At 31.8% G+C, this 26,302-nt stretch overlaps 2 protein-coding genes across 4 annotated transcripts in view; one reads left to right on the top strand and one right to left on the bottom strand.

Annotated features, from left to right (window-relative positions):
- Nucleotides 1–20,309, bottom strand: part of LOC129804830 (putative inorganic phosphate cotransporter) — a 40,744-nt gene extending 20,435 nt beyond the window's left edge. Inside the window, exon 1 of one of the 3 annotated variants that reach the window (XM_055852466.1) lies at nucleotides 19,145–20,309. In XM_055852466.1, coding sequence (XP_055708441.1) covers nucleotides 19,145–19,171 — 27 coding nt within the window. In that variant the 5' untranslated portion in view covers nucleotides 19,172–20,309. Of the gene's footprint in view, nucleotides 1–2,132; nucleotides 2,649–19,144 lie in introns of those variants that run through there. The other 2 variants (XM_055852464.1, XM_055852465.1) reach the window with 2 other exon arrangements.
- Nucleotides 18,748–26,302, top strand: part of LOC129804832 (G-protein coupled receptor dmsr-1) — a 156,656-nt gene continuing 149,101 nt past the window's right edge. Inside the window, exon 1 of the mRNA XM_055852470.1 lies at nucleotides 18,748–18,857. The gene's annotated coding sequence lies outside the window, so the exon portion shown is untranslated. The remainder of the gene's footprint in view (nucleotides 18,858–26,302) is intronic.

The raw sequence follows: 26,302 nt of genomic DNA, 5'->3' as shown, positions 1-26,302 counted from the left end.
TTTTCTGGCGTTAAAGGTGTTCGGATTGCATCCAGTGAGCTTCACTGCACTTGATTCTACGGGGCATGGGACTGATAACCCCATCCCTGTATAAAAAAAAATAATAATGGATGTCCCGAACTCCCTTTGTAAGAAGGCCTAGTTCCTCTACGGAACGTTGTGCCACCATTATTATTATTATTATAGGGGGAGACTTTGAACTTTCGCACACAAAAATGATGTTCAAGTTCAGTGATTTTTTCTGACCGTATCGATTCTGCAACTATGCCAAAAAAGTCTCTTACTTATAAGATTCATAATCCCACCTCAGATAATCCCAGGAAATCCTCAGATTTTCCTCTAAAGGAAAATGAAAATTTAATGGCGATTTGTGCGAAAGTTCAATCGAGTTTCCATCTTCGCACACGATTCACGTCATCATTAAACACCCTATTATTACCCTAAATTTTGCACCGATCTTTTTTTGGAACTCTAATCTACTTGATTAAACCGTTTTTATATGTAATAAAACGTTTTAATATTACTTTTTTGGAACTTTTCTAAAATATATTTTCATGACACTAAAAACCACTTTTTTGCTTGATTCCATGAGAATTTCAATCTGGAACCGGTAAATCTGGTGAATGTTTTCTTGAAAAGTCCAAATATCACCAAATTTACACGAATCAATAAGTTTTTTAAGCTAAAAATTGACTAAAACTCTGCAAGCGAGAAGACCGCATAAGATTCCACCATTCCTCTACGGAAAATAATCTCTACTCTACATTTTACTCTAGTTTTTTTTTTAACTTTAACGACGTGTAATTGGATTCAAGTCATGTAAAAATTTATTAATCATATGACGCTCTCTGATTGGCTAGTTCTTAAGAACTTTCGAAGGTCTCAAATCTCTGGACAATCAGAGAGTGCGATTGCTGTAAAATATTTTTTAGAATGAAATATTTAATTACATGTGAAAAATGCTTTATTCACTTAATTATTTTGAAGTAAAGGCACACAGGGGTTATCTATTTTAAGTATTTTTATGCAACAGGTGCGCAATTCACGCTGTTTTTTCGTGTCACTATTATTCCAGAAAAATGTGCCCTTTACTTAGAATTACAAGGGCACAATTATGCTCTCTCACAGAAAAAGACATATTATAAATGGTAAAAATACGACAGTTTCCGTACTTGTAGTAATGCTAAAAAAAAACGAAGCCTAAAAAAGGCACATGTAGTTTATTAAGCACATTAATGTCTCTAAATTTTATAACAACAATTACAATATAAAAGTTCTCAATGAAGTAATGATTAACAGAACAATTTTTATCCAGATATTACCGTGAGATAATTATTTATAAACAAATTGAATCTGTTTTACTCTCCTTTGTTCAGAACGAGTTATGTTTCTGTATATACTTAAGAGCGATATAGGGAAAGGCTTTCATTCTTTGCACACGCTTGAAGCACTTCAAATTTTTCCATATAGGGGAAAGCGCGCTACCTTCGGACGATTTATGCTTTGCACAAATCATTTTTTCAATGTGTTATAAATGAATTTGGTTCAATAAAATATTATATTTTAATAGCTAGTCCAATTCCTCAAATTTTCAGAAAAGAGCTATGGGTGAAATCCATAACGAATATAGAGAAAAAATTGAATTGTCCGATGCTTGAGTCGTCCGAACGTAGCGCGCTTTCCTTACGTCTATGAATATGAAAAAAAAATGAAGTGTTCGAAGTCAGACTGTGTGCGAGGACTGGAAGTTTTCCTCTACTTGAGCAAAGGACGTAGAACATACCGTCCCATCTTCTTCACTTTCCTTCTATTTCCAGTAAAATTTTTTAAACATTTTGGCAAAGCAGCTATGTAACTCTTGGGCACAGAGAGTAAAATGCTTCTTGGGTAGGTATTTTGTGAAATTTAAAGTAATTAATGAGCAGACCATTGAGTTGATTGCGATGAAGAAAACTCTTGAGGATGGTTAATGATATGTGAAAAATGAAATTTGCAACTTTGTGAGCTTTTTTTTCTCTGCGTTGGACACCATAGAACTTTTTAATGTTGTGATGAATTATTTAAAATTTATCGATTTTTCTTGTCAGGACTTTTTGGCACATTTTATTGTTTTAGGACAATTTAGGACTCACTCTCATATCTTCTATTCTTCACCATGTCTCTTGCTTTCTTTTCTGTCTTTCTTATTTCTTGTGTTTTTTGTCTATGAAATTTTTTTTTGATATAAACCAGACACTTCACTGGAGCTTTACGAAGCACGCGTTACTCTCGTCGCGACTGCTGCAAATTAACTAAATCGAGATTTAGACTCGTCTCTCTGTCTTAATCCAAATCTCTTGGCGAGTGTTTGTGGCAAAATAATATTTGCTTTTGTAATAAATTCATTCAGCTATGAGTAGAAGTCACCAGTCTATCATGGAGATCCTTCGGCAAATAGTGGGATGAGCTAATTGGAGCATGGCACTATTTTTTTTTCAAAATAATTTCACAAGAATTCTCCCATTTATAGCTTCAGATGAATTTTTAAATTTTTCACCAGATTATAGGGCTTATAGTACGTCAATAACCACCCGCTTTACTTAATAAACCATCCTTCGCTGACGAAACTCAAATGTACACTCACCAGCAGTTGAAGAATGCACTTGAAAATATCATATTTCCATGCACTCAATTTCAATTAAAACACCTCATACCACCTCTCCTCCCACTCACCTGATAATCGCTCAATTTACAACAATTGCAGATATGAGTGTTTGGGTATATTTCCACTGCGGGAAATTTGCATTATCTCACACTCACGTGAATGTTTTGATTATGAGATCTCTGCCTTCGTGCGCTGACCCCCAGCTTTTGTGGGAATTGTAAAAAAAAAAGTTATTTTGAGAGAGACGGGAAGTATTTAGCCAGAAACTCTCCTCCCCATTGCTGATTGCTGTCTGGATTACGTCAAGTAGAACGGCTGTGGTGCAGAAGGATGCAAGTTAATCCATTGAGAAAGCCAAACAACTAAAAATCTTCAGGGACAGCAATTCACATCGAGGGAAAAAGTAATTTTATAAAAAAAAATAACAATAGTATGACCTTAATATTAATTTAAATGCAAAAAAGAGGGCGGAGAAAGGCACTTAATTTATGGACGAAATACGAAATTCTTATCATTTGTTTAATACTGAATTTCTCAACCTGAATATGCCAAAATTTTTATTTTTGCAAGAGATATTATCGCAAAAAGTCTTTTGAGTCTTTCCGAAAATCACTTGAGAGCACTTGAGGTGCATTTTAAATTTGCATTGTTGTTCTCCATATGGCGTATCTTTTCTTAACCCTTTAAAGACGATAAGGAATCTTGTGAGCACAATATTTTTTTTTCTGTTGTTTTAAAAATTAATTAATGGGGATCTCCTGAGTAAGCAACCCAAAAATAATATTAGACCACCCCCTCTTTTTGTTGTCATTTTTTTTTTATAAAATGCTGAATAAATCCCGTAGAAAAGGGTACTTTCCGACAGAAGGACTTCTATTAAAAATTTTCAGATAGCTAATATTCAAGAGAAAAGGTCACACTCTTTCTCAAGTTCAATTCAAGTTTTTAGATATAATATTTTACCACGACTTTTATTCTAAATTTAAGTTAATTATTCACAAAATTGTGTACAAAATAATAATTACATACAACTTTGTAAGAAATACTTCCGAGAGTTAGCCCCGTCCCAGAAAATTTCCAAGAATTTCCAGTAGGGTAACGTGTGGTATTTCAGGACATTTTTTAGCACTTTCAAGTCTCAAACAGTTTAACGACTTCTCAAATATTTTTTTTCTTTGTTGATACAAATATTTAAGTTCCTTGTGCTATCCAGAATAAGACTCTTATCGAAAAATGTTGAAAAATGCATAATTTTTAATACAAAATAGCAAAAAAATGTAAAGAAGTAAGAGTGGTATATTTCGGGACAGTTGGGTATTTCGGAAATTATTTTCAAGTAGAAGTTCTAAACTTCACTCCTTCATAAAAATTTTGTTTAAATTTCACTTATAAATTGACTTAAATCGAAAAAGAATTAAGCAGACATTTGCAAAATTGACCACACTGAAGATTTTACGAAAAATGAAATGTGGCACTCACAATTCACGCGTATTTCACGCTTTAAATTAAATAAAATTTCAGAAGTTTTATGTTTATCTGATACGTAAAGAGCTTACTATTTTATATAGAACTTAAAAATAATTAGAAAACAAATATTTATAGGATTTTTAATGAGTCCCAATATACCTATATTATGTCCCGAAAATCACCTTGTCCGGAAATACCACACGTTACCCTATTCCCGAAGGATTCTCGAGTTCTCTAAGCAAATGGAGGTTCCTCTGTTTTGTAAAGGATCTCCGGATTATCGAAAGTTTCTTAGTACTTCCACGGGTTTTCGAGGTTTCTTCTATATTACTGTGATTTTGCAACTTATGTGAAGGCTCTGCATATTATAGAGACTTCCAAGAGTTCCTAAAATTTTTTTGAATTATCGGAAATTTCTCGAGTTAGAGTGAGTGTCAAAGGTGCCAAAAGTTTGTTGTCTAATGTATGTTCGAGTAATCAGGTTGAATAAATAATAGAAAAAATACTTTTTCAAATTTTTCTTTTGGCAAATGAGTTTCCTATAATCTGTAGATCTTATTTTCAAAAACAAAAATTTGTGTTTCAAAAACAATTAATTAATTTTTTCCATTTTTTTCCATATAAAAAATAATTGTTTTCCAAAAGTTAATCATTTAACTTGCGTCAAAAGTTTATTGCCTCATTTGAATAAGCAATTTAAAATGATCAAAAATATGCGATCAACTTAATATAATCCGGTTATATTTTAAATTTATATCATTTGAGAGGCAAATGGTCAGTTTGTAGGGGGAAGTGAGGCACCTTTCAAAGTGGGGGATCTTTGAAATTGGGATTTTTCTCCTATGGCTAAGTGGTACTTAGCCATATCGTAATGTAATTTAGCTTCTCAATCCGTTTATGCAGCTAAATTATTTCACAAAAAGGGTCAATTTTATTTAAAAATAGATGGAAAATCTCAATTACAAAGATGTCCCTCTTTCAAAGGTGCCCCACTTCCCCTTACATTTCTAAACTTGTGAGTGGTAAATACATGTATTAATATGATGATAAATAATACAAAATAATTTGTTTTTTTTTTTGATAAATTATAATTTAGCCTAAAAATTGCAAGTTAAAAGGTGCTAAAGGAAGTTAAATTGTTCAGAAATAATGTTGCCAGAATCAATCTATGTCGTTAATTGCTATATTTTATGTAAAATCTCGATAGACTATACAGAATTTTCAAAATTTATGGTAAAAAGCCACGAGTACATTCGAATAAAGCCACTGGCAGGCCTTCGAATTCGACTAAGAGGGTTGATAACCCTTTTCTAAGTACCTCTGATAGCTATCCCATGATATCTGCCCCAAAAGTTCAGACTCAGTTATTTACTGAAGTAAAACAGTCGTCAAATGTTACCAGTGTCACACTCAAATTGACCAACGATTGTACTTGTAATTTAGTACAAATGGTTTTAACTTCAAATATGAGATTAATTATAATGTACGCATTTGATTTTATAACTGGGATATAATAATATTTCAAAATTTTTGAAAATTACAAATTAGTACCATTGATTTCAGCTTTATTTATATTTTTGCTAATTCAATTTACACAAATTGAATTGCCAAAAAAATTGAAAATAAATTTGGATTTTTGTCATATCCATAGAGGCGATATTAGATTTCCTGTGCAACAAACTCCGCTTTAAAACAATTTTATGGTACACCTACAAAAGCCTCATTTTTTAATGTTCAGTAATGCTAGTGTAGCGTTTTGGAAACTTTTTACAACTGATAAGTGAATCTGTTTATTTCAAATTCCTAGATCATATTACAGGATTTTAACAAGATTCCGCATGAATAAATTAAATTGTATAGTGTCGGAAATCCTGTTCGATAGGGAAAACTTTATTCGCAATTGCGTCAAAATATTAATATTTATTAAATGTATCTAAAAGCAAAGCGCAAATAATATAACATAATTTCATTATTTGTCCCTTATCTATAAGGACAGGCGATCAAACTTGATATCTTAAATAATACAAAATAGGGCGTCAACAGGTGGTACAGTAGACTCTCGCTAATTCGGCTCTTTTAAGATCGGGCTACTTTTTAATTCGGACAGCAGTTAAATTTGATAAAAGTTTGTTGACATTTTTCAAGTATAACTATGATTATCAAATGAAGCAAATATGCTCAAATTTGCCATGGTTTGTCTCAGTTGTGATTTGATTCTTCATTATTAAGGGGCTTTCACGAAATTTTCAATTAATATGAGTATGTAAACTTAATATGAGTATGCAAATGAACAAAAAATCGTTGCATTTCAAACAATTTGATGCCCGAATTTCTCTCTCATTCGGCTGACATTTCGGTCCCAAATGCCCGAATTTGAGAAAGTCTACTGTAATACGATTTCTTAAACTACCAATAGATGTTCCTTCGGCCCTGTAGATTATGAGTAGATTAAGTGTAGTTTACAAAGATACCAAGCGATTTATTTTTTTATCATTAACCAAATTGTAAAACCCTATATTTATAAGAAACGTTAGGTAATACGGACCTCAGACTTAAGGTTCAGGCATATGGCTTATTTTTTTTCTAATTTATCTGGTGAAATATTTGAGACTATTCTGACTTAAAACCGGATGATAAGGGTAAATATCTAGATCTAAAACCTATAAAATTTTTTGGTATTTAGAATTTAAGAACCCTCGAAACAGGGATAAACCTCTTTAAAAATTAATTAATTTACGTCTTGTATAAGTTTATTATAGCAGTTAATTCTAGACTAAATTATCATTTCTAAAACCCAAAGGTTACAATTGATGATCACAATTCGAAAAAAAACAATCCCCTTAAATTGTTTCAACCTTCCTACAAATTAATTGCTATGAGCAATTTATTTTGCAAAAATGATTAAAAATAAATCTATTTTGATGCAAAGTATGCAAATTATCCAAATTTGCATATCGAAAGATGTCGCTCAGCACACATATTTAAATATACTTTACTATAAATAATCAGCAGCGGAAAATTTTACTATTTTGCATAATGTTTTGAATACTACAGTGAAAGCTTGCATAATTACCCATTATGAATTGGATTTGGACAAACATTAAATTTTTGAAGGTGACTAAACTTGAAAAAATCAGTTTGCGGTGGCGCCTAATATTTTAATGAATTACGTTTTTGATTGAGAAAGACAAAGTGTCGCGAACTGGTTGAAATATTGAGAAATTGGCGCCTCTTTGAACTCTATTCAATATAAATAGTTTTTAAATAACAATAGGGTTAAGGTTGATTAGGTGCAATTGATGATTTTGTAGAATTTCTCAAAAATAGTTGAAAGTACATATATTGCGTTCCAAAGACAAATGACTTTGAAGATACTTTATTTGGCCGGACGAGTGAAGTAAATAAATTCTAGTTTACCTTTCCGGTTATAGAAGTTCAGTTACACCTCTTCAGTGGCCAAAATTTTAAATACCCAGTACAAGATTAGGATTTGAAATATTCGGAAACTTTTGGAAATTATGAAATAATTGCAAAGTTTTTACATTTGAGCATGTTGTTGATTTCAGACAATTTTCTAGGGTTTAGAGATTTTAGAACAAGTTTGTACTGTTTAGCCCCATCCCTAGGGGAGACTGGGGCAAAAAGTCACACAACGGATATTTTATTTTTTTACAAGCTACTCGAGAGCTTAAAATATTTCTAATTAGCGCAGTTTTATAGGAAATTTACCGTTCTACAACTTTGTGAAAATAATTTTCCTCTATTTTGTAAGAAAATACATTTATCGAGCTAATTTCTAAATGGTAATTTTGTGACTATTCTCAAAAATGCTGGGGCAAATAGTACCAGACATTGGGTATTATCATATTTTGATTCGCACAGGCTTCCGTAAATTTGAAAAAATACCTAGAGGACATATTTTCATAGAAAATTTATTCGTCTACACCTTTGTAAAACACCGTTTTCTTTACGAGAAAAACAAGAAAACGAGAAAAGTGCTTTTCAAGCTATTTTAGAAAAAAAACTCACTCAAAAGACTGAAAATCGTTTGACCAATGCAAACAACAAGCGGCGAGACATGATAATGACGTTTCTTCTCGCTGTGAGACATCAGAAATTGCTTCCCTTTTTTGTTACTTTTTTGCTCTATACCTTTTGTTACTTTTTACCCCAATTGGCCATTTTTAATAAAAGGGTTTCTGGAGAAAAGAACTTTTGTGAAATTCTAAAATAGATAGCGGATTCGTATTCAAAATATCCAAATTATTTAGAAAATATTCACCAGTGCATCAATTTTGGAAAATAAGTAGGTAAAATAGGGCTAAAAATTTCGATATTTTTTTTATTTTCTAAATTCCTTGTTCGAATTCTAAGAAACTTACGACATTGAAGGTCAATGGAGGCTATCTATAGAAAAAAATTTGAGGCGCTATATTTTTTACCTTGGAAGATATTGAATTTTCAAATTTTTCGATTTGTGACTTTGCCCCAGTCTCCCCTACTCTTCCTCACCAAAACCATGTTTTTTGGATTGCTCGAAAACGCGTCGTGCGATATTTTTTTCATATATTTTGGATACGTTTTAGAGATTACCCAGCCGAAAATTTCGTCGTTATACGATAATACCCTTGAATCATTCATATTAACGGTTGTTCAATGTCAGAGGTTAAAAAGGCTCTAGATAGCGTATTTCTCAACCGACTAATATCATATTTGGGCTCGTTAAAAAGGTCTTGGAATTTTTCACCCATTATTATTTGATTATTTATTATTAATTTTTATTATTATTAATTATTAATTTATTAATTTTCATCCGAAAATCAATTTTATTACTTCAAAGCTTCCAAAGGGGCGATCTTTTGAGTAGATTATAAATCGGTTTAAATCGGATGAGAACCGGTAAAAATCCGGTTCGAGCATTGGGAAAAACCTGGAAAGCTTAGTCGAATGCTGCGGAGTTAAATATTGTACGCCTATTCCTCTGTTCACTTCTGTAGAAAAGTTTCTTGTAATGTATGAAATAATGATTTGAAATTTATTTTTCTTTCTACCCAAATATTACTAATCTTAATTTCAGGTTATTTGTTTTTGAGCAAAAGGGAAGATAGAGACATAAAATTTATTAAACAATAACTGGATTGATGACAAGTTTATACCGGTTTTTTAACAGATGTTCACGTACTTTTTTTTATAATTCTCAGAAGACAATTTAAATAAAGGTTTAAGTAAATCTATTCCGCTTCTAAACAAATATGGTGTTTTTGGTAATAAAGAAGCTCCCAAAAGGAGTAATAGGATACACATAATTTACAAAAATTACCAGTATAATCTCCATAATTTATTCAAAATTGATCGAAAGAAATTAGCATATTTATCAATCGTGCTCTCCATTTTAGTCAATTCACATTGACCTCAAACAATGGCATGAGACATATTACTCATATAAGTTGTACCAATAAGACATGAGAAATCAATTTGAATTGCAAAAGAGGTTTTATGCTATTCAATTTTGATGCAGAAGTTTGAATATTATTATGAAAACATGCCTGTCTGTGGGAAACTTTGGGGAAATGTCTGCTACCGAAGTTGATATTGATGATAAAAATGCAAAAAAAAAGCGTTAAAACATACCGTGTATCAATTGCTATTGTAGATTATCTCTGATTACGTCGCTATTTAGGAGCGTAACAACAAATTCTGAACTGTTATGGTCAATTCAATGGCACTTGCCTACAAAACCACAAAAAGCTATTTTATATTAAACCTCTGAAATAAATCGAAAATCCGTTTAATTGCAATTAAAACCATTCTTATGATACAAAATTGCATTTTAGCCGGGGAAAAATGTATTATGTGATTTGCTATTGAAATCTGTTCAATTGACCCTGAATTTGCTTGAAAAAAATATGATTATCTGTGCATTCTGATGAGCCTTTCAACAACAAGCTCATAGCGGTGACTACAATAAATCTACTGCCGGTCACTTTTTTATTCCTTCACTTTGCACACTTCAACTGATAATACTATCAAATTTATCATCTGTCTTGGCTCGTAGAAAAAAAAGCCACAGAAATGTCTCAAGAACAAGGATGGGGCATTTTTTGATTCCACGTGTAATTTATCATGGTCAAAATGATCAATTGTGAGTGATGTTACCGTCTAGATATAAAGATAATAATGCCAAATTTAGTATGATATATTCCATAGGGATTTTATTGAGTAGCCGGACTAAGAAAATAAAACTTTTACCTCACACATTTGCATTGTAATATTGCAAAACGACTATCAACCCGATTGACCATGAAGCATCGTGAATAAGATATTTATTACGCACATTTCACTTACAGTTGCGTCAGCAATAAACAGCAGCTAAACGGTTCTTTTCAACTCATTACGGTTTTACAAATGATGTAGAAATACTTTATATGATTTTATGAAAGCTTTTGGGTAAACATTACATGAATTATTCATCTTCATAATTGTATATATTTTTAATAGTAAATTTCTGAAATGAATTTTCTTTTAGTTTTCCTCTGAGACTTACACATTTCTATTAAATATTAGTTGTCTTGTCATCATTTGTTGATAATTCCATAATAATTTATTGTAAATCTCTTACGAAAAACAAAAGAAATTCACATTATTCGAAGGCATGTACGTTCGAAGGGAGAGCACTTTCCCCTAATTTGTTAGTTTAATAAACATTAAATAAACCTTAACAAATAAATACAAAGAATATTTGACTATGATTTCCCAAGACGAATTCAAAGGTTAAATGCAGACACTCATTTAGTTTATTTTATATTTCACTATGCAACAAATTCACTATTGTTTTTCTGTCTCAGAGGTCTCACATGGTACGTTTGATAAGAGTTGAGTCCCCTGATTAAGAATCTGGTTTTAGTTTTGCTCTATACGTCTCAATTTTTTTTTAATAATACTTTTATATTTTTTCTGCTTTGCCTTAGATTATTTGTTACATCTCAGGTACTGCTGAACAGAACTTAAAAGGCGTAGGTTCGTTGGAAAGGTCATTAGTTGTGCTTCAATTTCGATTATTACACAAAACTTTGTAAAACCACTCCTCCCAGGGTGTAAAATTAGAGTTTCTCTAAAAATTACCACAAAAATAATGGTCTTAAAGTGAGGTTTTAAAAATTTGAATAAAATAAAATAAACAAAATATTAAAAATCCATTGACATCAGACGATAGGCACCACTTAGGACTACAATAAACATACAAAAATGTTGAGATTCTTCTTCAACTCGATCGGAAGATCATCAACGTGATTTTTATTCACATCTCCAAGCACCCCTCAGCCACAAGAAGGAGCCCCTTAACTCCCTTTAGAGTACAATCTTTGTTATATGTAGAAAATACATCAGCGAAAATGTCGCATATGTATATATCAATGACCTTAGATCATACTTCTCTAGAATTTTTTAACTTACTTTTCTAGAAATTACCTCTTCCAGAAAGTATTAAAAGAGTATCAAGTTTTTTTAATCAACTGTACTTCTAGCATTTTATTTACGGCGGGAAAATGAAATTAGTGCAGTGTTATACGAGAATATATTGAAATTAAACTGCACTAGAATTAAAATAAATGGATGGATGGAAATAAATAGAAATAATGTTAAAAATATTAAGGAATAATAAAGATATTTCTTACTTAATCTCTGAGAAATTTGCTGAAATTAGGGATTTTATATTTTTGGAAAATGACAAAAACCAACAAATGAGGCATTTAGAGTGATCGGAGCGCGATGTCTTAGATGAGCAAAATTGTAGTCCTAAGTGTGGCCTATCACCTGGTATCATTGGATTTTTAATATTTTGTTTAGTTTATTTTATACAAATTTTTAAAACCTCACTTTAGGACCATTTTTTTGGTAATTTTTAGAGAAACTTCAATTTTACACCCCGAAGGAGTGGTTTTACTAGGTTTTTTGTAATTATCAAAATTGAAGCTCGACTAATGAGCTTTCCAACGCACCCACACTTTTCAAGTTCCGTTCACTAGAACCTGAGATATAATGATTAATGTAAGGCAAAGCAGAAAAAATATTAAACTATTATTAAAAAAAAATTGTGACGTATAGGAGAAAAACCAAAACCATATTCTTGATCAGGAGACTCGACTCTATCAAACGTACCATGTGGTACCTCTGAGACAAAAACCGTGTTGCATAGTGTTTTATACGAACAATTAACAACAATTTGTTGTATTCAACATATAGTCCCACGGTTTATCTGAGAGAAAATTTGTCAAACAATTTGGGATTCTCAGTGAATTCATGCACAAAGTTTTTGATATGACAAGAATTTTAACAAGCTTATGCTCATGTAAGCTTTCTATGTAGTTTATTTGTGCAGAAAAGATGTGAAATAAAATTGTGTATTCCAAAAAAAATCAGCATTCTTTCCCCTCCTTTCATTCACATTCTTCAACATATCCCATAATCGTCTCATCAGATTTGTACTACAGTTGGTTATTTCTTGAGCATGATTGGGATACAGTATACTGCTATTGTGGATTTCATATTTTACAATTGGACGAAAAGACGACATAATATATGAACTTAATTTTTTTTACCAAAATGTTTCCGACAAATTTACTAGATTGTCGGATAGTAGCCCTAGACACCCTTATGACTGAAGTCCGGAGACGACTAAGCTCGTTTATAGATAAGTCAGTTCCTGACACACTACAAACAAGGCTTAGTATTCAATGGTATCCACAAAACATACCTTTTGTGCGTTTTTAACCAAATATTTTTATTGCAATGTACATGTACTCTATTTAAAATGAAACTACAGTACGACGCCGATAGAGTCAACACATTTGATTCTCATATATCTGCAATTTTTCAAGTTATTAATTAATGAAGTTGCTATTATACTCGTTAAAAATTGTCTCAGGTTCTTACTTAACAAAAGTAGTTTAAAAGTTTGACAAATAACTTGGATTTTTACACATGTTTTCACGATGTTTAAAATTTTGAGGAGTTGACTCTATCAGAGTTGTACTGTATTTCTAAATTTATATCTCAGTTCACGTGCAATAATTATTGTTAATTAGAATTATTTGTGAAGTGGAAGCTATTTTGCAACTTAAGACAGTTTAATCAGGCGTCCGTCGCCGTCTTAGCGTTGGTGCCCAGCCTCCAAAGCCAAACGGCGGAAATGCTTCTTCTCAAGCTGTATAGTCTTTTGTCGTGTATAACGATCTTTTATGTTTTATCAGACAAATAAATTTCAATTACAAAATAGGCCCTATTGCAGAGATAGGGTGGAATCACCAGTTCTCGCCAGTGCCCCACTTCTCGCCACATACATTGAAATCGCTATTTTTCGCAATTTATGAAATAAATGAGTCACAATTTTTTTTGTATTGTTTCTGCTTCTACGCATAGAATCGAAAAATAATAATTATTCGTTTTGGATTCACGATTTTGATCACTTTTTAGAGCAATATTTTAAGCAAGTGCATCGAATCCAACATCTCTTACCAAATGTACTAAGTGTCGTTAAATTTTCATCAGGCCAAAAATACCTATTTGGGTAAATAATTTGTCTATTGAATATTTAATTGCACTTGTGGAATACATAAAATTTGTATTTAGTCAATTAATATTTCATTTTATATTATTTTTGTATAAAAATGAGGCATGGCGAGAAGTGGTAATATTCTGGAATTGATTTTACCACCTGTCGCCATATCTATTCACTTCGTACATTCTCAGTTGTCAAATCTGCATTGTTTACTTTCTGCAAAAGCCCCATAATTTGATTTCTCAAATAAAAGTGAAGAAAAATCATTTAAAGAGAGTAATATTAAAGTGATCACAAGGAAAGAGAAATGGTGAATGTATTCTTTTCATAGCATTGCCTAAAATAACCGAGTGTGGTTCTTTTCAAGTGGGTGGCGAGAAGTGGTTACAAATTTTACAAAACTGGCGAAAAGTGGTAAAAAGTGGCGACGAAATGGTTATTTTTGCATTATTAATAAAAATCAGTTTTTTAAGTAGTCCAGCGTTATGTTCTAGGATTATTGTTTTCACGTATCTAGAGCCAATACATCTAAGTAACTTTGTGTCAAATTTGACTTATCTTGTAACAAGGATTCAAAAGTTATGATTAAATGAATTTAATTTTTTCCTAAACATGGCGATAGCCGGTTATTCCACCCTAATCGGAAATATGCTCAAGGTAGATGTGACAGGAGCAATTAGGCTCGTGGCGTCACAACGAGTTCAATTCAGCGCAAAGAAAAAAATATTAATAAAGAAAAAAAAATAATAAAGAGTTCATCAAAAGTGTAACAGAAAACCCAGAAACCCACATGAAAAATCCAAGAAAAGAAGAAGAGAAAAGTTAGAAACAAATTAATTAATTGAGGACTCGAATATCAGAGTTGCGGCAAAAAAAGGAAAGCAATAACAAAAGAAAGAAAATACTGGAAGGAAGAAAAGAAAGAAATTCCTGCATAACCTTACTCAACTCACAGCTTCGTTTTATAAATTTTTGATAAAGTATGCATCCATTCAATATAGAAATATTTCGAAAAAAATGAAAATTTTCAATGTTTTCTATTTTAGGGTAATTGGTAATTTGTTAAGAGTCGGACACACTGAAAATTGTACTATTTTGTAGAAGTGGGCCACCTTCGAATTCGGACACTTTTGAATTCGGGCACCTTTAAAATAGATCTTTTATTTTTAAATGAAACTGAACCTTACCATGATATAAATTATCTCTACGAATCAATTGTAAAGCTAAATTACATTATAATAAGACTCGATTCTATTTCAAAACAAGAGAAATTGAAATATCTCGAGAAGTCATAGAGCAATCTCTAATTATTTTTTTTAATTTGATTTACTCAAGTAGCGCTACAACAAGAACATAAAATGGTGCAAAACCAGTTTTAAACCGTTTGGTTTTTTCTCTTTCTTAAAAAAAACAGCGAAATATTTCGGACAACGGGGAAATCAAAAAGTTACAAACCACCTTGGCCCCATTAATTTATAAAATAAATATTTTTGGTCAATAAAAAGATGAAATTGGTCAGAAAATGTCTCAAAATGAAAATCAAATTTGGGTCAGTCAGGACTTTACTTATGTTAACTTAGAATTTTGTTTCAGGATTGCTTTACTAAAGACAAATAGTTAGATCACACGATCATAAATCGCATATTAAGTGTCCTCATTTTTGAATCAACGCGACATAAGAAAGTGGAAATGTTTTATATTACTTTTTCTGAGAATTCATTTTTCTGAGAATGTTTATCTTTCAAAGTTTCGACTTATATGGATCACTCTTTGATGTTTAATTGACAAAAAATCACAATATTTATATTACCTTGAATAGGAATGTACTAATAGATATCTTATAAAAGACAAAGAAGATCGAAGGGAGAGCAATCATATAAATATCATGTATCAACAGAAAGAAGAGAGAATAAAGTGGACATCGAAAGAAGAAAGACGTCTTCTTTATTTCCAAATACTAATTTCCTCGCTCGGAAATCATAATTAAATGATCCATTAGCTTCTAAAAATCCAATGAAATTTGTTGCTGATTAGAGTTTTGACTCCTTCGGAAACTGAGCTAATCATCTAGTCTAAAGACCGCTTTAAGATGTTGTACCTCGATACAGACATCTTGAAATTACGTATCCTTTTTAATAAAACACATGACCAAATAAAGTATTTTTATACTATATTCTCCTTATCGAACACTTTCATATACAAATTATTTCTTATTAAGAGAAAATTCTGCATGAAACTCAAATTCGAAGGATCCTCAGGGAGGGAGTATTGCGAATTATTTCAAGAAAACAAAATATGTAGGGGAAAGTGACCATGCTTGATACTGTAAAATGATGTTCAAGGTTTGTGATTATTTTCTGATTACCACACAAACCGAAGCCATTCTTCCACTATGACAAAAAAATGTCTCACTTATTAGGTTCATAATCCCACCTCAAATAGTTCCTGGAAATCCTTAGATTTTCCTCAAAAAGAAAATGGAAATTCAGTGGCGATTTTTATACAAGTTGGGTCCGGGGCCTTCCTGTATAATAATTGATTCGACAATTCGGAGGCCCATTTTCACTGAAAAAATTTCACCGGATACAAAAAAATGCACATCAATATTTAGACGGAACTCTAATCTATCTGCTTAAATCGTTTGTAAGACTGGTTATTAGTTTTAAAATCACTTTTATGTAATTTTTCTAAGCCATGTTTTTATGACATTAGGGCGCTAGCGAAAACCATTTTTTCACTGTGAATCCATGAAAATGTCGCTCTGCAACCTTAAAATTCAGGCAACAGGGTTGAAGGCTATGTCAATTGCCGATAAAATTGGAGGATTACAATAGGTGTAATTATGAAAGAATCACATCTAATGATAGAGTTGCCATATTTAAATTATCATTCATGGGCCCTTCTTAAAATATAGGATGGACACAAGTAGAATTTATGAATTTGTCACCACCCTCAAAAACAGTATCCCCCAGTAAAAATATTTTTTACATAAGTATTAATACTGATGAACCCTCTATGTGCCTATGATAGTAGTTTTCCTGAACAGCGACATTAACTAAGAAATACTTATAAAATATCATGTATCGAAATTACAGTTTTGGACTCAGTTTTGATTTTTGCTTCCTGAAACTAGGAGAAAAAAGAGCTGGGATCCTATTTTTTTTTTGGGAAATGTGAGTCTTAGGACCAGCTATTAAAATGTATTGCTATGAGTCACAATTATTGATTAACGTAGGAAAAAAATACTTATTATCAAGCTTGGATCGTATCAAGCATGGGCACTTTCCCCTAATGTCTTTATCTTGAAATGTTGTTTAATGTATATATTTTTTAATATTTTTGTTTTCTTTATATAACTAGGGAAAAGCTTTCAAACTTCACAAACACTATAGCTTCGAACAAATATATTGCCACTAGGTCAGATTTATGAACCTTTAAGAACGATTGGAACACCGGTGTCCCATAAAGAAAATAATTTTTCCTGACTACCTAAACTTATTTTTTTCTTATGTTTGTACATAATTTTAAAGTAGAAGGCTGAGGGAATCTAGAATATTTTTTGCAAATCTCTAGCTATTTGCTATGTAGTAAATATTTAAGCTCCAAAATGGCGAATTTTTAAGTTCTCAAATTCATAATTGAATTTAGGGTAAGTGTGCCAAATTTCGGCATAGTTGCATACAAGCGTCAAAGTCCCAAGTTTGAAATGTAATATTTTAAATACAAATTGATTTTTTTATTCCTTTTTCTTAAGGAGTGTTGCTTGGAAACTTGTTAACAATTTATCGTCTTTATTTTCTCTAAAATCATTCTCAGTACATTTTAAAATAAATAAAAATGTAGACAGAGCATTGGTGGCCTATTTCGGCCACCTTTATTCTCATAGTTCCTTGCCCTTCGGGATTTCTTCCAATGCCTTTTCACGTCATCTCGTTTATCGAAATTACATTTTGTGTTTTTCTTTTGCATTGTATAATCTCTCGAGTATATAAAAACTATAGAACTTCATGGAAATTCGAGGAAAAAAAAGGTGACGGAATTGCAGTCTGGCCGGAATTTGGCACACTTACCCTATTTATTTTTTATACTTCCAATTTTTTTAAGCAAAACCCTTTTGGCAATAAAAACTCCAATACTCATACGTAATATTTTTCATTAAAGCGAAAAATATTATTCATTGGTATTGTCAGAAAAATGACTTAAATTTTTGGGCCATTTTTCCCCTATTGTTCATAGAAGCACAAAATACACCGAATCAGACTCTATTGGACTTTCCAAGGTTAGATGTAAGACTTATCATTAATTATGTTTCTCAGTTTAATTTTTATTGTTGATTTTCAGTCTGCGAAAAGTGTCTCGTCGTTAAAGGGTTCAAGGAATATATGGGATAAAATATGAAATGTCCGAAGGCAGAGTATGTGCCTTTCTGAAAACCTTTTTCTACCAAATTTTATTTTTGACTGATTTTTTTTTCAAAATTACTACCCAATACATCTACTGATTTATTACCCTAACTGTGTTATCACACATTAAAATTTTAATATGATTCTCATTAATTGTCGCTGGTGAGAGTCCAAATGTGTAATTTGTGTGTTTGAATCATTTTATATTCAAATTTTAATCTATTTGTTGATAAAATGTAGACTTGGCCCGCAAAATTTGATATGAATTGATTTATAGCATTAATGCGAAAAATTAATGCTATTTTCTCTTTAAGTTTTTAATGCGAAAAATATTTAAATGCTTTAGGTAAATTTAAACTTATTTTTGCAGGCCAAGTCCACTTCTTTATCAATAAATAGAAAAACCCCAAATATTAAGTGACTCAAAGACACAAATAACATATTTGGACGCTCACAAGGGACAATTAATGTGAATCACATTAAAATTTTAATGTGCAAGTGTGATAACGACGTAAAGTTTATATTTTCGTAACCCATAAATGTGTGAAACTGCCCCGCTATTTTCCAAATATTAATATTCTATGCATAATTGTCACTGTTTCTATAAAATGTACTACGAAAACACTTAACAAATTAGTGAGAATATAGAGACCGCAATGTAAACATGCGCCTATTCATCTGGGATTTCTCTGTCATTCACATTTTACCGCAGAAAGTTTACTTCCACCACGTAATAAATTTATTAGCATCTTATCGTGCTTGTTTTGCTCAGCTCATTAAAATTGTGGTATGTTCGCTAATCTACAAATCAAAATTATTATGATCTGTGATTAAGAACGATGAAAAAAGTGGAATAAGTTGTATCTAATCAAAATGCGAATCCTTGGTCAAGAGACTGAGGTGTTGTCAGTGATTTGAAATTGAGCTTTTTGTTGTTGTTGTTTTTGTGATAGTGAGGAAAATCTTGACGCAATAAATGGGTCAATGGCAGTGATGAGAGGGTTGTGAGAGCGAAGCAAATCTCTCCACTTGAGATTCAATGGAAAATCCTCGTAATTTTTATTAGCCACTTACCCGGTGGCGACGACTGTGTCTTCTCATCCATATTCCCCCAACTGATTTATGACACCCCCACACGAGCAACACCTTTTCCTTTTATCGCTGCGCGATCCGCTGCTTAATCCCAAATAATCCCCAAATATAGCTGGAGGATGGTGCTTAGTGGTCGAATGGTGGAAATTTATGGGGCCGGAATGAGATTACCGTGCGACTTTTTTATCACATCCAGATTGTATGTCACTCTATTTTGTCTGATATAGAGACACATACAAAATTCTCACAAAATATCACGCTTCATTGGCGCCCAAAAGAACATTTGGAATAGCAATGTGACAGCAATAAACACAAAAAAGAGCTTTCGATATTCCCACACGAGACTTTGAGTGAACCTTGCAAAGTGTTATGCTAAATGTCTGATTTGATATCAATCTCCTGAATTTTTTTTTCTTCTTCCTCAGACCCTTTCACTTCTTCCGTCACTTATTTCCGTTTTCTTGGAAAATTTTTTCCTATTTCTGCAGAAATGCAGACACTTGAGACACTTTCAATATCTAGAACAATGAAGATGTAAATGGAATGTCCTACAAAGTTCTACGTAGTTTCTGAATAAATTTACTCTTTGCAGAATTATCACTCAATTGTCCAACACTTTTATTTTCAGACAGATCATTTTAAATTGCAAATTTTTTCAATATCTTTGCAAAAGTTTCTCACTTGCATTTAAAATTCATAACACATATTCAAGCTTTTTTTTTCTTTCACACGGTTTAACACTAAAGAAACAGCCCGCACGTGACAACAGGTTAAAGCACACGATACTGAGTTTCAGATTTGTTCTAAAGAAATGAACACCTTCCGGATCGTTTTTTCTTTGAGCGTTTTCAATAAAACCGAAATCACACAGTAGCATTAATTGCGAGGATGGACAATCCGATCATAGCACTTGCTCAATTGATTCTGTACTCCATGAGAAGTTCAATCACAACTTTTATACACGATCAGCTCCTTCGTATTAAACAGCTCAAGTGCTCGATAGCTCATTTTTTTTCTCTAAACTTCTCTCTCACCTGTAATTCCACCACAGTATCATTTTTTCAATAGCTAATTGCAATTGGAGATTCACACAATAAAAGCTCATCAATCGGCATAGAGAATCTGTGTGCTAGTTTTTCTTTCTTCTATTTTCCACAAGTCGTACGACCATGAGGAGGTTCAAGTGGTTGATGGGAAATAATTGGAAATTTTTTAGCAATTGTTTGCAGAAAAATAAAACGGCATATCGGCCATTGATGGCCATCGAAAAGTCGCACAATTTCCATGTGCGTCAATTAAGTGTGAGAGTGATAAATTTTCTTCGTTTTGTGCATTGATTAGGTTGGACACTCCACTGTGGCCTGTTGGCAAACAAAAGTAGGTGAAGAACACAGAGATAAAACACTGTAAATATTACCATTGACAACTGATACAGAATGGAGTTATTCAACTCTGCATACCTTTGATTTAATTCTTGCAAACACACTCTTCACTGATGAACTTATTTCCTTATTAGAACCACTCGAGGATTTGCAGTAATTCACCATAAGTTTCCACTGTGAAAATTTCATGGTCAATTGATAGCTTTGTCTTAGGGTTTCCAGGAGCTCTCAATAAGTCTTTGAAGATTAATTCAGTTTGATTTTACGGTTAAACAGTTTCTAAATAGCGTAAATTTGATTGCATTAAGGAAAGCAGCTAGGGAACACTATACGATTACTGTTAAACTTTATTTATGTTTTCTTGTATGTAATTCTTATATGGATTACAGTGAATTTTAAAAAGAAAAGAAAATCTCAATTAGAAACAACTACTCCTTAGCTATACGGTTAGGCATTCAGAACTAACGCATATGGTCAACTGGGTTATTGTCGAAAATAGATCATAATCCGACATAACACAAATGGAAAAAATTTCACTACAAACGAAAAATTTAAAAGTAAAATAAAAATTAATATTACTGTAGATGAGGGTAACTTTGCCTCCCGTATCTACTGCTCGTAAGCTCTTCTGTTATTCTAGCTTTTAAGGATGATCTTCAACGATCCTACCTACAACGTCCGATCAGTGAAGACCATACTTAAGTGTTAGAATTTTAGAAAAGCTTACAAACACGTCAGGATGACAAAATTACCTTAATCTGCGAAACTATACTTTTCTAAAAGGAAATATTCACTAGAAATTGATTTTTTACCTGATTCAAGGGGAGATATTAGGGTCGGAAGTGGTGTACAGCTGAAAATGAGGTGCATGGAAGTCTTTGGAAGTGGGAGTACAAGTACACGTATATAAAGTCTTTTCTGTCTAATTCCGTATTTTTCAGACTACGTTACTTTAAGTTGATATTTTTAATTCGAGCGGCAGTATAATTTGAAAGGGTTTGTTGAAATTTTCACGTTCGGCTATTACAATGAAATGGAGCAAATACGCTTAAAACTATTACAATAGCTTAATTTGTGTCGTAATTTTTCCGAGGAAAATATTTAGTTGAACAATAATTTTCCTTAATTTTTTCAGGAATTTCAAATTCATGTAGTGGCTCGCGAAGCTATTGCAGTTGACTTTCAATCACTCTTGTAGACTCTTGTGGGACTCTTGTAGACTTTCTAGCGGAAATTCAATAATTATTACAAATGACAATACATTTTTTTTAGATGTTCTATTTTTCAAAAGTAGCTTCACTAGTCTCTTTGGAAAATTCAAAATATATTGATACCCCTTCGTAAAACGCATAAAACATTAAAATATTGAAAGTATGCAAGAATATCTGGCGCTAAAAATGCAAAATATAAGCAAAATGTTAAAAATATGGGTAAAAATAATTTTTTTGAGATTTTTTAAGAATTTTTCTAATTAGATTTTTCATCAGATTAAATAAATTATTGATTTCTAAGTATGAGATGTGCATAAAGCGCAGGAAGTACTGGAAGTATTGCAGCATTTTTGAGAGTGTTGCGAAGTTTTGGAAGTGCGAAGGCCTCTTCCATACAAATTATAGAAGTGCCTGGAAGTGGTGTACACATTTTCACCCTAATATCTCCCCCTTGAACTGATTTGATTTAGAACAGTCAGGTACTAATAATGTTTACGGTATAATCAAAGCATTTCATTTTATTTTAATATTTTTTATTTAATGCGAAATGGAATTCTGAAGAAAACATTTCAAGTCCATTTAAATAAATATTTTTTTTTAAATCGACGTCAACTGCATTTATGTAGTTCCAATAAATCATTTAAGTTTGTTATTTTACTTTTTATTTTTCATAACCATAAGATTTGAGAATATCGAGGATAGTTAATTTTAATAACTGAATATTAGGATTTTTTCTCGTCATTAATAATTATTTTGAATTATTTATTAATTATTAAATGAATTATTAAATTATTAAAAGTAACTTTGGAGGTCTAATTTTTAATTGATTTGGTTAAATTTTAGTTTTTTTTTGGAAAAGTATTGAAATTTCGAACCCGGCTGCATCAGTCTTCATCATAGTAATAAATCAGTTAATTACTGATAATTAAATCATTTTATTTTGGAAATTATTTTTTCTTGGCCTTAAGTTTGTTCCCGATCTAGAGGTCAAATAATAACAGTTATGTATTTCCATCTACGATGACCCTTTTTCCATAAGTGGACATTATCTCGGACGCTCTTTTTTTCTTTTACCCGTCACCCACTACAACCCGTTCCAAAATCATGTTTTTCTCGAAAATTGTTTCTCAAAATTAACTTAAGTTTTACAATCATTTTCGGATATATTTGAAAGGTTGTCCAAGTGAACAGTTTGTCCGTAAAATTCGCCATTTTGAATTATTGAAAATCACAGTTCAATCACTTTAGTTAGGGTTCATTTTTTAACCGATTCACTTGAATTTGGATATTTGGAAAGGTCTTGAAATTTCTGATCTGGGTATATCAATCGCAATCGGTAATGAATTGTTCAAATTGACCTATAATTCTCAAATATCCTTTAAGCCTGGATCAGCAGACATATCTGATGCTTGTTAAATCAGGACGTTTAATGTTTTCTTGTAGACTGATTGGAACGATTTGCCACGATCATCAAGATCAAGACTAATCGGCCCGATTTACCAATATGACACTTATGGTTCACTCGGTGGTCACACTTATTCACTGGTTTAATAAATTACATTTTCTGACTCATTTTATATGACAAAAAGCCCAATTGGCATAGCCAGATTACGAATTCATGCGTGAAAATGTTACAAAAATTACAGCATTTTCTTACAGGTTAAAGATAGGAAGTCGATTTATGGGGGGCCTTTGAAATCTTCATACCGCTATATCCAACCATTTCGCTTCTAGCTCCGGTAACTAGCTGCGTTCGAGTTATAAGTTCTTAAGAGTTTTCGTACAGCCGTAATACTCTAATCTATAAAGTAAGAATAAAATATTTATGACAAAAAATATTGGAGTATGGAGAGAATGCAAGAGAATGCAATAAAATACAAATAAGAAATTTACAAAAGAAAAAAATTGTAGTGTTACCAAAGCAAAATAGATAAAATCGTTAAATTATTCAATAGAAAAGGATTATTTGAAACAGATTTTTTGCACTCTTCCTCTTCTCAATATATTTTCTGGAACTAATTTTCCTTTTCCTTCTAAAAGCATCTCTTGGAATTTGATATTTTTTGGAATGGTTTTCTTTTTTTTTTCGAGAAAACTTTGAAAATATTCTCTATTGCACTAAAAATAGTTTTCCTAACAGAACATGGTTTAAAGACCTGCATTTCCAGAGAAATTTTCTTATAAATTAAATTTTCAAATATTTTCTAAGAACCTTAAATATAAATCTCTGTGGTTTGTTGTATTACAATCACTTCAGTTAGATCAAAAGTTGAAGTATTATCATCACAAAATCAAATATTAATCCCTCTTCAGTAATCTTAGAGTAATCTCAACTACTCAAGTTATTTGTTGTTTACAAAATAGGAAAATTCTATGTGAGTTCTTCCATTATTTACATCATTGTTGACCACAGCAATCGAGGGTGGAAAATTTAATCCTCTTCTGAGTACTATATTGATTTTGACCGAGGAATTACAAAAGACGATATAATTTCCCCATGGATAACCTATCACCCAGGAGAATATTTCAATAGAATAATGCATTGCAGAAAATCAAAAGTATAATGCCTCTATGAGATTATTCCCAGACATAGTCACTATAGTCACGTCTCTCAAAATTGCTGACTAAACTTTGTACCAGAGTGAAAAAACACTTAATCAGCATTCCTTTGAGCGAAAGGATTGATTTTTCTATGACATATAGGGGAATGTTGGCATGGTTCGCACAGAGTGAACCTTCAAACAACGCAAATTTTCTCTTTGTTTGCAAAGAACTAGGGTAAGTGTGCCTAATTCCGACCAGCTTGCAATTTCGGCCACCTCTTTTGTTCCTCGAATTTTCATGAATTTTTAGTTTTTGCATACTCCAGAGATTATACAATACAAAAGAATAACAAAAAATGTAGCTTCGACAAACGAGATGACGTGAAAAAGGCATTTGAAGAATTCTCAAATGGCAAGGGACTATGATAATGAAGGTGGCCGAAATAGGGCACCAACGCTATGTCTACATTTTTATTCATTTTAAAATGTATTAAAAATGATTTTGAAGTAAATAGAGACGATAAACGGTCTACAAGGTTCTAAGCAACACTCCTTAAGTAGAAGGAATGAAAAAAAATCAATTTCTATTAAATATATTACATTTCAAACATGAGACTTTGGCGCTTGCATGCAACTATACCGAAATTTAGCACACTTACCCTATATAGTTCATCATTTCTTAGCCATAAGATAGATAAATATTAATCTCATGAAACGAGGTGAGAATTGGTAAGTCAGCTCTTTGCAAACAAAGAGAAAATTCGCATCGTTTGAAGGTTCACACTGTGCGAACCAAGAATACATTCCCCTATCTATCTGTGCACCGTCACTTTTCAATAAAATATTCATTGGAAATTTCACAGCTTCAAAAGTAAAACTTTATTCTATATTTCTTCATCTAACATGCATCTCAAATGGAATATCAATTGAGAATATTTTCTATGAACATTTTCTCCGAAATATAAGTCACGGAATATTGGCTTGGCCAATTTTATCTCTCTTCCAATGTAACTTGGGGAAAGGGGAAGCCTTTCCGGAAGTCACATCAATTTTTCGGGACTGTCTTCCCATTTTAATAATTCAAAAATATTCCCTAACTTATGCTCAATTTATTCGAAACTTTGTCCTCTTCCAACAAAAAACTTCCTTAATGATCTATTGAATTCTGTCATTGGATGAAATATAAACAAAAAAAGTTTTTCCCTAACATTGCTTTCAATAAATTAATGTTTTTTTGAAGGGTAATTTAGTCATTAACGGCTCAATTCCCTTAAGTATCACACCCATCACACCTATTCAAATTTACCTTCAAAATTTCATACACCATTTTTATCAATTTTCTCCACAATATTAATGGCAAACTTCTCTATAAGTTCTGAGAATTATTCATCATCTCCGAAGAATTTTACCCTCTTTTTCCGCTTGTCCTTTTCATTAGAAGGAAAATTTGAAGTTCTGGAAAGCAGACGTTGGGAGAAACTTTGTTGTTTACATGCAAAATCATAAGATGAAAATCAATATTTGCCAATAAAGATCCTTAAAAAGGTATAGTATCTTTCTATGATAAAAAAAAAGATCCAAATGAGATGCTCAGCGTAAAATTTGTCTTGTGATGCTAAAATTTAATTAAACCATTAAGTGTTTCTTTTCAATACGATGACACTTGACAAACTTCCTGCATAGAGCTTTGAATTCAGGAGAGGTATTTCTTAATATTTCAGCTTCCTGAATGTTATAAAAGAATTTAGCAATACATGAAGTGGATGAGTAAAAAAAATATTATTCATTAAAGATAACATTGCCTATATTTTAACAATTCTTTAATAGCAGATAGAAATTGAGGAAATATACGAAATTTAATAGTTAAAATAAACTAAAATAAGAAAAACAGTATAAGGGAAGAGCACCCCGCATCGGAATGTTGAAAGACATGCTCGATATTTAGTTGAAAATATAAGCCTCAAAATACTATTTGGTATTTTTGTGCATGCTAATTGGTATAGT

The sequence above is a fragment of the Phlebotomus papatasi genome, chromosome 2 (genome assembly GCF_024763615.1).
Source record: "Phlebotomus papatasi isolate M1 chromosome 2, Ppap_2.1, whole genome shotgun sequence".
Lineage (NCBI taxonomy): Eukaryota > Metazoa > Arthropoda > Insecta > Diptera > Psychodidae > Phlebotomus > Phlebotomus papatasi.
The sequence above is the reverse complement of the archived record's forward strand: the minus strand, read 5'-3'. Positions and strand labels throughout refer to the sequence as shown.